The sequence below is a fragment of the Oreochromis aureus genome, linkage group 15, assembly GCF_013358895.1.
Source record: "Oreochromis aureus strain Israel breed Guangdong linkage group 15, ZZ_aureus, whole genome shotgun sequence".
NCBI classification, from domain to species: domain Eukaryota; kingdom Metazoa; phylum Chordata; class Actinopteri; order Cichliformes; family Cichlidae; genus Oreochromis; species Oreochromis aureus.
This window is the reverse complement of record NC_052956.1, coordinates 525,570-542,735: the sequence shown is the minus strand read 5'-3', so window position 1 is coordinate 542,735 and position 17,166 is coordinate 525,570. Positions and strand designations below refer to the sequence as shown.

General features: G+C 44.0%; 1 protein-coding gene across 2 annotated transcripts; it reads left to right on the top strand.

Moving 5' to 3' along the window:
- Window positions 1-1,500: 1,500 nt before the first annotated feature.
- On the top strand, window positions 1,501-16,662 carry znf395b (zinc finger protein 395b). 2 transcript variants are annotated; one of them, XM_031734171.2, is made up of 10 exons: window positions 1,501-1,645; window positions 3,824-4,002; window positions 6,815-6,942; window positions 7,562-7,674; window positions 8,538-8,740; window positions 8,862-8,962; window positions 10,069-10,354; window positions 14,908-15,000; window positions 15,196-15,302; window positions 15,799-16,662. In XM_031734171.2, the coding sequence occupies exons 2-10, from the start codon at window positions 3,871-3,873 to the stop codon at window positions 15,908-15,910; spliced, it is 1,275 nt and encodes a 424-aa protein (XP_031590031.1). In that variant the 5' UTR covers window positions 1,501-1,645; window positions 3,824-3,870; the 3' UTR covers window positions 15,911-16,662. The 2 variants fall into 2 exon arrangements, with proteins under 2 accessions (XP_031590031.1, XP_031590030.1); XM_031734170.2 differs by having other exon boundaries at window positions 10,066-10,354.
- Window positions 16,663-17,166: the final 504 nt, after the last annotated feature.

Below are 17,166 nucleotides of genomic sequence, written 5' to 3'. Positions count from 1 at the left end.
GTCTTGGCATTTTCATCTGCTAGCATGGCAGAAGTAGGCTTCATTGTCTGCTACCATTGCGTTAAATAGAGGATGTCTCATTTTGGGATGACCTGATATTTCAACCAGTTTGCAGACTCTGCTACCACCTACTGACTCCTACATTTTCTCCCTGACTACAACCCTTAGATTGTCTATTGCACAGCAGCACAGTGTTAAAATCCTGCTGCTCTAATTGTTCACTCAGTAGGTCCTGCTAACTAATCTGTGCACTGTTCGTCGGTTTTGATCTGGCTAACCAGGAGAGGCAGTTGCCAGCGGCCCTTGAAGGGAACACAGCGGCATTAGTGGCTGAAATAAAGCAGGGAAGGAATTCTGTCTGGTTTAGGAATCATATTGGGACTATAGGATTGGGTTACTCTCTCTGTGACAGTGTAGGCGCTCAGACCCTAAAATCCCTGCTGACTGGATGTCTGGTGGAGAGGGTGCAGACAGCCGACACTAATCCGGCCTCTCAAACACACAGAAACAATCACACACACACAGGCAAGGGGATCTGCAGCACACGCTTAAAACACACATGCAAGTCCTGTTTGATCTGTATTCAGGCACTTTGTCGTGTGAAGCTGGTGTCCGATACGCTCCGTGCATTTTTCAGCTTCTTTCATTTGAATAAACAGTTAGTGGGGGATCTGATCACTGGGCTGTGCTACACGTCCAGCATGGAATCATAGCAGCTACGATCCGAACAAAACATCCATATGGAGACGTTTTAGTTCATGGGCCACATGCAGCACCGTTTCATCCTAAGTGGGTCGGACCAATAAAAAACAAAAGATGTGCTTGTTTAAAAAAAAAGATAAATCTAAAATTCACATCTTGGACATGTAACGTGTATTTAACCAACCATTTACAAATCGATGGCGTGTGACAGCTCGGTTTTTCCACAACTATAGTTCAGATCTCTGACTCTGGGCCTCTACAGGAAATGAAGAGTTACTTAAAAGTGACGGGAGCCTTTCAAAGCCTGACCTGGCATCACTGCCTCCTGCAAACACAGTGAAAAGTCCCAGTGTTTGTCACTCTCTGCAAAGCCTTCCAGTGGGCTCGACTGGAGGCTTTGATGGCCCGGATACGGCCTGCGGGCCATATGTTTGACACAAATGATTGATAACAGATATTCTGTGGAGATGCCTGTGTGACCTTTCTGGTTTATGGAATATATGTTCGTCATTTTTTGATATTTAAGATTTGCATCTTGGTGCGGTGCAGAGTAATTACATAAATGTCGAGCATAATTGCTTTAAAAATTAAAAAAAATATTTTTAAGGACGGGGTCCATTTGTGGTGCTCATGTTGAGACACAGCAGATTTGTGTGCTCCAGACAGACAGACAGAGAGTGGATGATGACGATGATGATGCTCTGGTAACCCCTCACCTAGATCATCCTTTTGTGCACGGCGCGCTGCAGGCTCATATCTCTGCGCTCTTGCCCAGCTGTCACCCCCGGCATTGGTCCACCGAGCAGACACACGTAGGCGCGTATCCGACGGACCCAACCCCCTTTTCCTCCGGCAGACCGACGAGCCCGGCGAGCGGCAGGACTACCAGGCAGCGACGACCCGCAGCTGCAGCTCTGAGCGGAGGACTTCCCCCCCCGACAGAGTGAGTAAAACGCGCTGTTTTTAGAAGCGGAGAGGCTGTTTTGCGCTGCAGAAAACAGCCAACATACAGTTTTGTGTGTGTGCGCGGGGTAAGCCGGGTGGGGGAGGGAGAGAGGGAGGGAGGGAGAGGGTGTTTCTCCGGATTCCAGTCTTGCCGGGTGGAGATCAGTCATGTAATTGCGGGATCATAAACTGCGGCTTGTTTTTCTATGACGCATCTTTTTTAGTCCCAAATAGGCGACACGTTCAGCTGGAAGCGCGGCTGTTGTTTCATCTGCAGCTTTAGCGTCGTGTGCGTGCGACTGCACGCGCCCGGGGTTTTTAAGGTTTTACTGCCTTGCAATATAATGCGTGAAAACTACACGAACTTAATACGACTGCAGAAATGGCCTCATTTGTGTTGTTGTTTTCACGTCACTGTTTGTGCGTTCCAGCCTGAAATTCATCACTGCACCAAGTGTCTCGCGTGTAACCGGGATCATCACGCCGTGCTTTTACGTGACTTTGCGTTGAAAACGAGTTTAATCTCGGCTGTGTTCTGTGGTCCGGCTCAGTCCCTCCCGGCGAAACTCGTGTCTGAACACGTTGTTGGAACGGGGGTGTGTTCCTGAAAGCCCCGGCGTAGCCAATCAGCGGCGGCGGCACTCCCACACGGTGCCGCTTGTTTACTACTGAAACTTGGCGCTGATTGGTGGAAAGGTGGGGAAAATCGGGTTTTGTGCTGCGTTTGGGTGCACAGAAAAGAATGGGAGAGATGATTATATCTCTTTGGTGCAGATTTCTAAGCAGTAAACAACTTTTACAATTTACATGCAAGTGAATAAAGACATTTCCAGTTCTGTAAATAATTCAAGGATTTCTTTTTGATACAGCAAAATATGATACATGATGAAACTGTATACTTACCGTTTAAACCCAGCTTCTTTTATGCACTGCTTCGATGTTATTATTGTACGCTGCTTTTGCTTGTTTCTTCTTCTTTTATAGCAGTTTATATAACTCAAGTAAGAAAGTTGCCACCGGCTTCTGTATATGAATATTTGATCCTAATAAGCTAAAAGCTTAACATGTTCATCTGAAAAGCGATAACAGAACCCAGGTAAGCGACACTTTTGCACCTCAGTCTGGGACACCTTTGGCTCTCATGGTTCAGTTATCGCACTGCTGAGTGTTGCGTGGGCCAGATGTGGCCCAGAAGCCATGACACAAGCTTGACGAGGGTTGATCTGAGTCCTGTGTGTGCCCAAATGTCATGGCAGACCTACAATGTGGCCCATATAAGGTGGTCCTGTGGTGGAGTTGTGACATTCACATTCAAACTGAGTCATTGCTGTATTTCTGGGCCGACATCTTCCCATAGAAATGCACAGAGGTGGTCCGCCCTAACATTTAGTGCTGTGAGAAAAGTCTGAATCACGGAGAAATCCATGTTGTTTCTGATCTTTTACACATGTAGTTTAGATTTTTGTATTGTTATTGATGTAAGCATGAATATACTTCAAAATGCAGACTCTTTAGAAAATTTTGGTCATTGACTTTGTCATAAAGCACCAAAACACACAGAAACACTGTGAATCCACACTAAAGTCACCAAAATATCTGGATTATTCCTGCATGTACTGAATGCAGCATTGCCCCCATTTTACCTCTGTGGGCTACAGGCCACACTGAATCTACCCAAATGCCAGATTAGGTCTCTGTAAGGCGTTATGAGTCTTACAGAGTCGGAGTAGACAGCAAAACTCCAGCAAGACTGTGATCAGATCGAAATCCACTCAAGTCTGCGTTCCCTGCAATCGTTTTCAGATCTCCTGTGGTGTTGTTGCGCTGCACTGTGAGGCGCAGAGATGCAAGATGGAACGAGTGTTTGCCAACAGTCACTCGTCAGCAAAGCTGCCGTCTGTTTACATCCCCATATTTATTCACCGAGCATATTTGTCATTTGATGCCGTGGTTCACCGCGAGCATATTCTCCCTGGATGAAAATAACCTTCATCATTTAATCCTTTTAAGAAGGAAGCTGGGCAGAAATTACGACCAAAGTTACAGAAGGACGTTCGTTTGTGGTGAAGTTTTCTCTAATGTCACAGTCCGACATCGCTGAGGTGCACTTTAGCTGCGTGGCTGTGGGAAGATGAGTAACACCGTGACATATTTTCATTTGGCGTCCTGTGTGCAGGGAGGTGTCACACTGTGCCGAGTCCCTCAGTGTGCGCGGCAGCACCAATGGCAGCTACGGGACCCGAGGACAGAGCTGGAGCGGGGCCAGGCGGGACGGCGGCCTGCCCGGTGGGACGACAGGCATGCGTCTCTACGACAACGCAGGGCAGCAACGGGCCTGGCGTGCAACATGCTCTGGTGAGAAGCCTGACAGAGATGACATGTATTCTGTTGTCATTTTGGGCACATTGGAACCACAATAAGCAAAAAGGTACGCGTCCCAAAGTTCAAACCCAAACTGAGAAAGAACTTGATGCGATCATTATTTCTTTCCACTGTGTTAGATGTAATGCACTGCCTGGTCAGAGGCTGGCAGCCACTTCCTTTGCACGCTGTTTCACTGGCAAATTATGCCGTCTGCGCGCAGGACGCCACAGATGGACAGGAAATATTCTCTTAACTGCTTTATTCATGGAGACAGCGGGGCTCAGGAGCAGGGTACCGCAGACGCATGTAAACAGCTTAACCCATGTAAGGCCTGAACAGTGTTTTGTCTGTCGTGTCAGCGTCCACTGACGAGCTGAGTGGATGGTTTCTGTTGAACCAGGGCGAAACACTAAATGGTAGTGGTGCAACGGATCACGGTTGATCCGTAATCCGAACCGATCCCACTCCACGGTTCGGGACGCATGTGATTAGGGATGGGTATCGAAACCCGGTTCTTGTTGAGAACCGGTTCCCACTGTTTCAATTCCTTGGAATTGTTTGCCATTTTTGCAAACGATTCTCTTATCGATTCCAGTCACCCCGAATGACGTCACCACGTTGCGGAGCGTCATTTACCTGGCAGGGCGCCTAAGCGGCTCAAACGCTCAAAAGTTTGGTCATACTTTACGAGAACGGATGACAACAGGGCAACTTGCAATACTTGCAAAGTAGATATTTCATTTAAGGGAGGAAACACTACGAATATGCAAAAGCATTTGCTCATAAAACACGCGATGACCTTAAATGAATGTCGTGTTTTTAATTCCGCTCCGGACTCGTGAATCTCAACCCAGCAGCAGCGGTAACGTTTGCACGTCCTCTCCCGTTAATGCGGCAGGTAAATAATCAGCTAACAGTGCATATTATGTTAGCGCGATCTGCCTTATTACAAAACCTGCCATTACTGTGCATTTAGGTGACCATGATGAGACAGACAGAGTCTGGCTGGCAGTTCTCGCTGCAGTCTACCGGTAGCGTCTCCTTTCAGGCCAGGATAGACGAATGTCACCGAGCAGTGACTAAGTTTGTGGTCAAAGGCTTGCACCCATTTGCCACAGCAGATGCCCCCGATTTTCGGTAAGTGAATGTGTTTAATTGTAAGCAGGGACATTACTGGATATTCTTGTGTAATTGCTACAGAATAATTTATGTTATACGTTGTTATTGCTACAGAAGAATATTTATTTTATTATTTTACATTTACAATTTTTTTGAAAATTGTATTTGAATTTGAAAATCTTATCAATACCCATCCCTGCACGTGATCCGAAGATTCGAAAAAGAAGGAAAAAAAGTATGTGTCTGGTGCGCGTGGTCAGTCTGTCAAGCGGTAGTTATGGCCAGCGCTAGCGGTCCAAGTGGAGGAGCAGAGGAGTTTGCGGCATTTAAGCAGCCCTTTGCTCCCCAATCTGACCGGGCTAAAGCTATTACAAAAGCTACTGGGGTGTTTAGCTGCAGACGGGAGGCCGTATTCCGTTGTGTAAAACAAGGGGTTTAAACTATGATGAACCTGCTTGAGCCCCGCTATGATATCCCGTTGCGCGTCCACTTTAGTGGCAAGATCGTTCCAAGCATGTATGAGCAGGAAAAGTTTAAAGTTATGGTTGAACTGTCCCAGGCATCTTCTGTTGCCCAACTACAAATGGGTGGAGCTCCAGAAAGCTACGTGACCGTGACCGCTCATTATATCACAGCGGAGTGGTAGATACAAAGCCCTGTACTGCCTTATACTGCACCTTAATTTGTTTTTATATAATAATAATAATAATAATAATAATATATATATATATATATATATATATATATATATATATATATATATATATATATATATATATATACATATTTAGAATAAATTAGAATTCAACTTTATTGTCATTGCACATGTCACAGGTACAGGGCAACGAAATGCAGTTTGCATCCATCCACAAAGTGCTTTGATATAGATATATTACAATATATATTAGCAATAATAGAGATGTGTAAGTATATTACAGAAATGGGTCTATTATGGTATGTTATAATGTACACAGTGTGAAGTATGTTATGAATATTCTATAACTATAAGTATGTACAGGCTGTAGTGAGTACAAGCTATGTACAGGCTATGAACAGGATATAAATATGAAATCAAAACTATACAGAAATATACATATATATATATATATATATATATACACACACACACACACACACACACACACACATATATATATATATATATATATATATATATATATATATATATATATATATATATATATACACATATATATGTATAAAAAAGCTAGGCGAGTGGCTCCAGCAGATCCCGGGAACAACATCGGAGATCTCTGTCCAGAAGAGAGCGCAGTCCTGGGAACAGCTAAGATACTGCGCAGGACCCTCAAGCTCTCAGGCCTCTGGTAGAGGACCCGAGCTTGAAGGATAAACCGCCCATGCAGGGGTGCTGGGTGTTTTTTTGTTTTGTTTTTGTTTTTTTAAATATATATATATATATATATATATATATATATATATATATATATATATATATGAGTCTTGAGTTTAATGTTTTTAACAGGCAAAAATACTTAAATAAGTAAATGTTAAAATTTTCTTTTTTTTTTTTTTTTTTTTTGCTGATCCGAAAATTGATCCGATCCGTGACGTAAAACCGTGAGATTTTTGATCCGTTGCACTAAATGGACAACTTTTCCAGGCTGGAACGAGGAACTCACTGTGTCATTGCCTCGCTTTGAAGGTGTACGGACAGAGCTACGGACAGAGCTGCGTCCAGGCTGAGAGCGGCCGCTACAAGAGCAACCTGGCTGCTCCGCTGCAAAATGTGGGACCCACAATGCACCTCGTCACCGCGCAGGCACCATACAGGTGAGGCACAGCGAGGCACAGCGAGGCATAGCCTGTACGTGTGCATATAGAAAAGATAATGTCACCATTTACTGAAAGCTCAGTGTTAGCCGTGTTGTGGATTTGTTTCTTTGTTTTGGGAGGTACAAGTTACTATACGTGCTAAGTTAGCATCTAATGCTAACACACTTGGTTAGCAAACTGCACCTCAGGCTACTAAGTGGTTAGCAGCAGTCTGATGATAAACAGCAGAATGTCAGTCACTGGAAGAAGCTCGAGCACAGACGTGTGTGTTTTCATTAAAAATGCTCCAAAAGGCAGCAAACGCATAAAAATAGCCGAGGGCAGCAGGTCACTGCCACCTATCACCTGCCCGTGACCAGCATTCAGTTTTGACCCCTGTATTGTTGTTATGAAGAGGGAAACTATCCATACAGGCTAAAGCTTACACGTTTGTGTCTGCAGTAAAACTGAGCCTTTTAATATGGGACTATAATGGGGACCGACTCGTTTGAGACGGCCTCAAGTGGCCAGTAGAGGAACTGCATTTGTTGGCTCCTGGTTTCAGATGTTGCTGCTTGGTCAGAGTATGTGAGGGCGAACCTGATTTTACCGGAATATTTCTGTATGTTATCTTTAGCTTCCGGAGCCCGGAGTCGGTGGAGATGGATGAGATCATGGCAGCCATGGTCCTGACCAGTCTGTCCTGCAGCCCCGTGGTTCAGAGCTCTCCACAAACAGATCCTGGACCTGGTCTGTATCTCCTCAGCCACATATTCATTTCATTTCAGATCATTTCATTTTAATTAGATAGCACCAAGTCACAATAGCAGTCACCTCAGCAATCAGACAACAAGCACTTGGAGACAGTGGGAAGGAGAAACTTCCTTTTAACAGGAAGAGGTGAACATAAGTTCACAAATCTGGCACGCACGTCATTAAAGGTTTTAGCAGAGCTGTAACTTTATAAAGCTTTATAGAAAATAAACGGGTTTTATTTGTCCAGTCTTCAGTTATAATAATGTGGACTTTGGTCCAGTAGGTGGTTAACAGTTTGACACAGCATGGAGTAAACTATTAATAGTTTATAACTCAACTAACTTTTATAATATTTGCTGTAACAGAGACGTTGTAGAGCACAGAAACTCTTAAAGCTCGATGCCCAAACAGCTGTTTGACACACAGCTGTTCAACTGTGACACAAAGAAAATGGGCTCAACTCACTCCAGCTCCAATCCATGTGTGTTATTCAATCGGCGTTTAGCTTCCATATTTATTAGCTTGATAAACGTTACTTGCTATTTTTAATGTTTTGGCAGAGCCATAAACAAAACATGTGTGAAGAGGGAACAGAGCAGAAAGGAGGGAGTAAACAGATGTTGAAAACACAGGGCTGGCAGCAGCACAGGAGGCCTGCGGTTCACTGTGGGACGGGCAGAGGGCACGCAGCACGAGAAGCTGTTTCCATCCCAAAAAGCAACAGAGAATATTTGATATTTAAACCAGAAGGTTTAAATTTATAGACACCGATTTAATGCGGGAGTCCGTTTCTCTCAGCTCTGTGGCAAACTGTAGGCTTTCTTTGGCTCACGACACACGGTTGTTCCTTCCTCTAGCCGGCTCATCATCCTCACCCGCTGACATGGAGTGCGGCGGAGGCGAGCTCTCCGACAGCGGCAGCAGCGGCTACTGGAGCTGGGACCACGGCAACGTCAGCCCGGCGCCCTCACCGTCCGTCACCGAGATGGACAGCAGCCCCGACGAAGGCCTGCACATGGAGCTGGAGCAGGGGGAGGAGCTCGCTGCCAAAAAACCAAAGGTGCACGGCTGCTTCGACACACGGGGGAAACTGAAGAAGGCGCTATAATCAGCACAGCCTTTCTGCAGTTTGGACATGTCTCTGTGCACGCTCACCCTCCTCTGCGCTCTTCCTCCCGCAGAGCTCCGTCAGAAGTGTGTACAAATGCCTTTGGCCCAGCTGTGGCAAAGTCCTCACGTCTTCAGTCGGCATAAAAAGACACATCCGTGTGCTGCATCTGGGGTGAGCTGGCACTTTGAACCTTTTCATGCATCTACAGTCACTCTTAGCAGAGATGTGGGAACAATTTTGCTTAAAGTAGATTTAAAAAATAACAATAAATTAGGGCTCAGGTGGGGAGGGGCACTGAATCCCCCTAAGCAGAGAAAAGTAAAAAGTTTTTTCTTGGCTCAGGATGAACTTCGGCGAGGCGACTTAGGCTTTGGAGCCTGATTTGACACAAATGTGTGAAAAAACAAGAACGTATTATAATTATCTATTATTATGATCAGAATTAACAAAGGTGTGGCTTTCATCTAACGGCACATTCAGAGCTGGGATTCAGTTTAATTTCCTGTGTGTGTTCAGGCGAAAACACACTGTGACTGTACAGAAACGTAGGCATAAGTAAGAGCAGTTACACAATCACATGTGTACATGTTATGTGTTTCATTTAGTCCATGTGGTGTTATTGTGACCCTCCCACTCGCAGACAATGGTAGAAATTAAAATATAATATCTGTGGTGAGAATAACTGCACACACACTTGTTCCTGGCCAATCAGATCGGATGTTCATCCTCAGACTGTAGCATGTAGCTCCATGTTCATATAGGAAAGTTCCATATTTGTTCAAATACACAAATTAATATTTCATCTTTCGTTGTTTAAAATTGTGTCACTTCACAGTTATTTCATGGTTGAACAATACTGTGTTAAAGTACATACAAATACTTTATATGATGCTTTATATGCCGTATCATTTAGTGTTCATAATCCACTAAAAATAAGGACAATCTAGTCATCGTTGATCTGTATTAATTGGTCACTTTAAGGACACGCTGAAGTTCGACGTTTTTCAGCTGTGCGTGGACGCTGGTGCGCCGTAGTCCGAGCCGAATTCGAAACCAGACGGGTCGGCCTTCTGGAACATTTCTCAGCTTCGAAACAACATTAAAAAAACAGGAGGGAATAAAATTTTCAGGTTGTGGAAGAGCTCTGCTCTGTTAGGGGAAGGGAGATTTTCAGTCTGGGCCGTAGTAAGTGCTGCTCTCACTAACTCTGCAAACACACTACTCACTCTTTTTCTCTGTGTGTCCACTGGTGTGTCCCTGCCACACATGCACAGCAGTGGGTCAGACCAGTCCCAGCGAGAGGAGGACTTCTACTACACCAAGATATCCTGTGACACTGTCGATCCCAGCTCCGGTCCAGGTCCAGCCCAGCAGGCTCTGGGCCAGGCCTCGTCCTGTCATCTCAGCTGGGCGTCCTGTGGTTCTCCTCCAGGCTCAGAGCTCCTCCCAGCTCACAGACCCAGGTCCAACTCCAGCTCTGGGCCAGGCCTGAGCAGGCCCAGTCAGCTCAGCCAGTCGGCGCCCAGCAGCTTCTGGCAGATTCACTCGGAGCACCTCTATCAGGTGGGTAGAGCGCTGTTGCTCTCCGACTTTTTACTCATACATGTTGTTAAAAGTCTCAGATAATGACATGAGTGTACGTACGAGCATGTCAGTTTAGTTTCTGCTCGTGGCTCTGATGTCAGTAAGACACCATATCCCCAATATGGTCGTCAGTATGCTCCAATATGGCACACAGACCTGGACGTGAGTACTGAAGCTCCACCCACAGTTCAAACCTTCTGTTTGTGAGGGGCAGCCAATCAGAGAAATGTTGACAAGCTAAAAACATTTTTTTAACATTTTAGCTAAGATGTAACTGAAATAAGAATTATTTATTTACGTCTTTGCATACAAGTGGGGTGTGTTTTTAGACATTTTACACATGGGGGTTGATAAAGTTGTGCAGTCCTGAGGAAAACTAAATGTTCCCTTACTGCTAAAGTTTCTCAGCATCTGGGTCACAAAAGGCCCAGTCAAAGTCTGGACCTCAGCCCAACTGAAGTGCTGTGGTGGGATCTTAAGAGAGCTGCGCATTGATGGACGTCTGCAAACCTCAATGAAGTAATATTGTTTTTTAAAAATACAGTGAAAATTTGTCCGCAATGATCTCAGAGACTGATGTTAAAGCGGAACAATTCTTTGTGTCTGAGGCCAATGAAAACTGTTGTCACATGGCTGTAAGTTTGCTTAGCTTAGCATAACTTGGAAAAGGCTAGCTCTGCTCTGCAAGAGGAAACGGCTTCACGGGGAAAGAAAGTTGATCACGTGCGAGTTCAGTTACCTGTTACAGCAATCGGCTGGTTGTTTTTGTAAATATTTGGTAGACCAGCTGAGACTAGTGAGGGCTTGTTTCAAGTATCAAAACTGAGAGCTAAGATAATGTGCCATGATGTTAGCTAGGTCTGTAGCACGCTATGCTAGTTTATCTTCAAAGTTACTCAAGTTACTTCTGTATGACAGTGATTGTCATAAAGATATAATTAGAAATGATTATTATAATTAGAAGTGTACTTCATACGCCTCACTGATTGGGGTCTGTCAGTGAGGAAGGATCCACTGACACAGTGATCAGTCCTACATCCTTCAACTTGGTGAAAAGCTTTGAGGAGATTATTGTGTTGAATCCAGAACTGTAGTCCACAAACAGCATCCTAACATAGTTTCCCCTGCCAGAGTCCAAATGGCACAGGATTGTGTGCGGCATCGTCCGTGGTGCAAACTGTAATGGATCAATGGTGGCAGGAAGTGAAGAAGTGACCTCTCTTCTTCCTCTCCTGTCTTTCTTATATCTTTCTTCATCTCTGTCTCTTTAGCTGCAACACACCGTGCAGCAGACTGCAAACAGAAACAGTTTGTGTGTTTGCTGATATTTGTTGAGCTGATAGAAATGACCTTCCATTTAGAACAATGTTACTCCCTTTATGCCCGACCCTCTTCAATAACGCTAGCTAGATGCTGAAGTACCGCGACCACAGCTCATCGACCCCTGCAATCATTCTGGCCCCTGAGTATAAACATGCTAAATGTTTACATATAAGTATGAAGAGATACAGCTGAACGTAAAAGGTGTATCATGTAAAGAGTAAAAAGTACAAATATTTGTTTTAAAAAATGAAGGGAGTAAAAATTCAATGATGTCAGAAGAAAAACCTACTCAACTAAAGTACAGATGCTTGAAAATTCTACTGAAGTAGAGTAACAAAGTATTTGTACTTCATTACTTCCCACCTCTGGTGGCTGTAGATGTTTGAATCCAGTTGTAAAACTGGGAATCATTCCTGTCTAGCTGTAACAGTGAAGCTAGCCCCAGTATAAACTTTAGCTTTTCGATGCCTGGATGTCGTCTAAATGGTCTTTGCAGGCTGTTCAAACTAAATCATTCTGACTCTGTTTAGCTTCAGGGGATTTTTTTTCCAGTCATGTAAGTTTTGTCACAAAATACCTGTTCAGCTGGCTATAATTTCAATAATTACTTGTTTACTTCGCTGAACTGGAGTTGCCAAGAAGAAGGCGCCATTCTGGGGAATGAAATTGTTTGAGGGCAATGTAAGGAGACAGCATGCTCCTTGTTAGCATGAATTATTGAATGCTGCAGATTTAGTGCATGAGAACTGGAATTCACCTTCTAAATGCCACTTTTTCCCATTGCCCTCTGAACAAATTCAATATATTATTTTTTCAGGAATTCTGACTCTATGTGGAAACAGAAGCAACTGTCTAGATTCCCATTCTGCGAAATAGCTCAGCTGGGACGTGAACTTTACTGCAGTTTTTGTGCACGAGTCTCGTGTTACATGGTCACAGTGTTGTTGCAGACGTCCTCTTTACCCAAGGCCCCCAAGCAGATCCCCTCTCTAACGAATCAGTGAGCTACAACTTTGTTTATGCATCACAAAGCAGCACATTTCACTGGTGACCTGCATTTACCCTGTACCACGAGCCTGTAAATGGATGCTTTGTGACAGTGAGAGACCAAGCTGTCTGCTTGCTCGCTTTCCCAAGGAGACGAGACTCTAACCGCCTGAAAAAAGCAGAAAAACACCACCTAACATCTCCCAGTGCAAAAGTACGGTGGTTAGAATCCGATGTACACGTTCTGAAAAATGTTCCTGCCAGACTTTTTTTTTAAAAAGCAATAAGAGTGATATGAATGTTAGGCAGTGTGTTAGTTTGTGCCACATCTGTCTTTCTTCATGCAGGCAGACACTGGAGTGAGAGTTCGGTCCAAGCGCGTGGGTTGAACTGTGGGTCGGTGCTGTGTTTCTGTGTGTCACAGCTGCTGGCGGCTCCACATGTCTGTCCACTGCGCTCCACTGACACTGACACTGTTTTTTTTTTTTGTCTCTGGTATAGACTAGAGATGGACCGATCCGATATTACGTATCGGTATCGGTCCGATACTGACCTAAATTACTGGATCGGATATCGGAGAGAAATAAAAAATGTAATCCGATCCATTAAATATCACAAAAGCACCTCACAAAACTTGCGACACGGCGTAACTCAACTCATAACCGTAGCACGTCGGAGCAGTATGCATCACGTGATAGAGGGCTGTGTGTATTTGTAGCCTCGCTACCAAACCAGCATTTCATCTCCGAGCCAACCAAAGTTCTCTTGAATTGTCGTAATGGAGAACATGACATGTTGGTGCTAGTTATTCAAGTTACCTCCTTATGACAGTGATTGTCAAAGCTAGTTGTGGGGTTTAATGGACTGGTGGCTCCATAAGTGTTTTATACATTTCCATACCTCTGGTTTGATCCCGGCAGGAGATACAAATTCCTGAATTTTTTTTTTTTTATTTTTTTTTTCTACCTGTTCCCACCGTGTTTCTAGGCTTCACGCTACTTTATCATAAACTAAACTAAGCTAACCAGTTGCAGATAGTAGATGAGAATACTTATTAAGTCATTCTCAGGTTGGAACCATGTTGGACGAGAAAGGTGCACCAGATGGGCGGCCAGAGGTTTTTAAAACTCATTTAAGTAATCGTAACTAATATCGGACACAAGGACAGGAGTTTTAGGGCAGTGTGGAGCGCTTTATCATTCACAGTCACTGTGGTTTCTCTTTTGTGTCTGTTGAATTGTTTGTGTGTGTCTGTAAACATCCTCCTTACACTCATAGAGCCAAACGTGAGGAGAGAAAAAGACCGAATGCTGATCGTTACATAACGAGCACAATGCGCTGACAGCTAAGTCACATGAATGGCACAAAATTCATGTTGCATTGGCCACAGAGGGAAACATTAGTCCATGATACGAGCCATAGAAAAGAATGGTGTGGTGGCGCAGTGGTGGCGTTATCACATGTCCATAAAACAACACAGGAGGATAACTCTGTTTCTGTTTTGAAATAAGCTAATGTGTAAAACTGCTAACGTCATAACCACCAACTGTCCCAGTCCTCACCCTTTCAAAGCAGCAAACCAAATAAATGACAGGTGGATATATAATATGAAAGATGGCATTGTTATTGACAAACCTGCAGTATTTTGTGCAGTTCTCCTTCACTTTACACAACATTGAAACCGTAGTAGTTATCTTGTTGCCATTAACGCTAGCTAGCTAAAAAGCTATGTATTTTTAGTGTTGGTAAATATTAAATAAAAGCTAAACACGATGTAAATATTGGACTTTAACATGGGAAAAGATTAAGCTGTATTCATTTATAATATTTGCCTGGTTCTTTATTCCATTAAGTTTCTTTTTTTTATTATAAATTTACACATGTAAAAATGCTAATAGCAACAGTAGGCTAATTAGATACATTAGCTATGTTAACGCTTGTAGCTTATATAAATACACATTACAATATTGAAACCTTGTCACTCAGGTCCAATAGAGAGCCCAGGTAGATTTATTCCCTAATGTACTGTAGGCGTGTCAGTTTAATGTGCATGTAAGTATATGTTTGCTAACGCTGCCATATTAAAGTGATAATAGGCTGTATTGTAGTGTGTTCATGTCTTTCCTGCTCAACTCTGCTGCCCAACATTAAACTTTTTATATTAAACAGTTTGAGATCCTGCACATGTGAAGAATCTGTCTGTCCTTTGTTGCGTCCCCCAGGCCTGCAGCCCTGTCCTCTCTGTGCCCCCCAGAAGCCCTGGCAGTCATGGTTGGACCGCCTCCACCCCTGGCCTCAGCCACAGTAACACTCCGGTGGGTCTTTGTCTGTATCTTTACATATAGTAGGGGTGAGGTGGGAGCATTACCATGTCCACGATATTGGATACTGTTGCACTCATCGTGGGCAGGGGGCTTCAAAAGCTCTGTTGGTGGTATGTGCAGTGGCCACACTGTCTAACTCTTCCACCAGAGGCTGCTGTTGTGCCTAATCTTTGGTTGTGTCCTCAGATGGTGAAACCTCGCTGTCGGTCCGTCAGCGTCGGGGAACAATGGCTCCAGCAGAACAGGCTGCAGCCAGTGAGTGTGTCGCCCTCCCGCACTCACTGCTCCTTCAGGTGAGGCATTCGTGGTGCTAACATTTAAACAGAGCTAATGCTCGGCTTCTTTGTGTGGAGCTTTTTAAGCTAATGTGCATGTTAATTCAGTTCAGTTCAGTTTTATTTATAAATGTCCAAATCAGGACAGTTTCCTGGTAGTACTTTGTATTGTAAAGTAAAGACCCTGTAATAGTCCAGAGAAACCCGAACAGTCAGACCACACCCATGAGCCAGCACTCGGCGACAGTGGGAAGGAGAAACTTCTTTTTAACAGGAAGACAAGGCTTGGGGGGGGCTTAAGTTGGGTAACCGGTAAAAATTGTTATTGATGAAACTTTTTGATCCTAAGTTTTCAGTTTGGCTGCTTACAAGTAGAGCTTTTTGTCAAGTGTTGATTCTAGTATCTGTCCTCTACGTACATCACATTTCCATGGCCTTCCTGCCTAGAAAAGTTTGTCTTCATTTGTTGTCCCTTTTTGCCTTTCTGACGCTCGCGATTCATTTCTCTTTGCAGGAAGGGCCGCGGGGAGGCCAAGAAGTGCCGCAAGGTGTACGGGGTGGAGCGCAAGGATCAGTGGTGCACCGCCTGCCGCTGGAAAAAGGCCTGCCAGCGCTTCCCGGACTAGAAGCACCCGGGGCGATGGCGAGAGAGAAAGAGCGTGAGAGACGTGGATGGACGGACGGATGCGTTACAACAAGAGACTTTTATCAAAAAGAGAATATAAATCAGGGCCCGAGAGCCATCAGCTGTTTTACATGTGTGTTTTTTTACTTTCAACCTGTTTCATTTCTTTCCTAAAGGAATGCTTCTGGACTTTTTCTGTATCTTTGTATCCTGAAAACTGAAGTCTGCGATGGTGCTAACTGTTGACTGACTTTGACCTACGTGATGTGCTAAGCCTACAATACTCTTTATCCAAAGGTCATATTACTCCTGTAGCTCCACTATTAGACTTGGCTGTTTTTGTTATTCCGATCTTCTCTTCCAGTGGTTACACAGTGGTTATGATGTACATTATATTGTGTGCTCTGAGTTACGTACGAGTATTTTATACCGTTTTTTTTTTTTTTTTTTTTTTTAATTATTATTATTTTAATCGTCTGGTTCAGCCCATGAATTGGGCAGATGTTTTTTTTTATTATTATTTTCATGTTTTTGGCACTTTGTTGGAATATAAACTCACGAGAATAAGCTAAAAGTTCTTTCCATGAAATGGATTTCCTTCCTGCCCGTGTGTTGGCGTACGACCAGTGTTAATGGTTCTGTTCCTTGAAGCCGTCACGGCAGCGGGACGAGTGTGAGGGGAACGAGTTTGCAATAGCAATAAAAAAAGAGGAAATATATTGTCAAACACATTAAAAAGCACTGAGAATTTGAGCTGCTTTCTGTTGTTCTTGTTGTTCTGCACGACAGTCCACGAAGGAAATAGCAAACATTTTATTGATTTTTCCACCATACAAGACTCAGAACAATGGTGTGATGGTAAAAATGTGCTGACATGTACACGTGTTCACAAATTCCCATTTTTTTTCTTTCTTTGAGAAACACACATGCACGTGCACACCTGCATCTTCTCTGCAATCAGCCACACACTGCAGAAACGATCAGCACCGTCGGGAAACACTATTAATATGCAAAATCACGGAGAAACAACAAACACTTCCAAACAGCTGACGTGCACAGTTCATCCCTCTCTGCATTAAGTGGATGCCATGAGTCATTTCCTTGGACCTCCTCTCCTGTCTCACAGTGCAGTAGATGCCCAATGATCCCTGGCAGTTTTCATCTTCCATCTTTTCTTTTAAACAGCCGTGAGGAGGAAAAAGCCCTCGGGTGGAGAAGTGTTTGAAAGCAGGTGGAGGACTTGCTTTACCCCTGAGG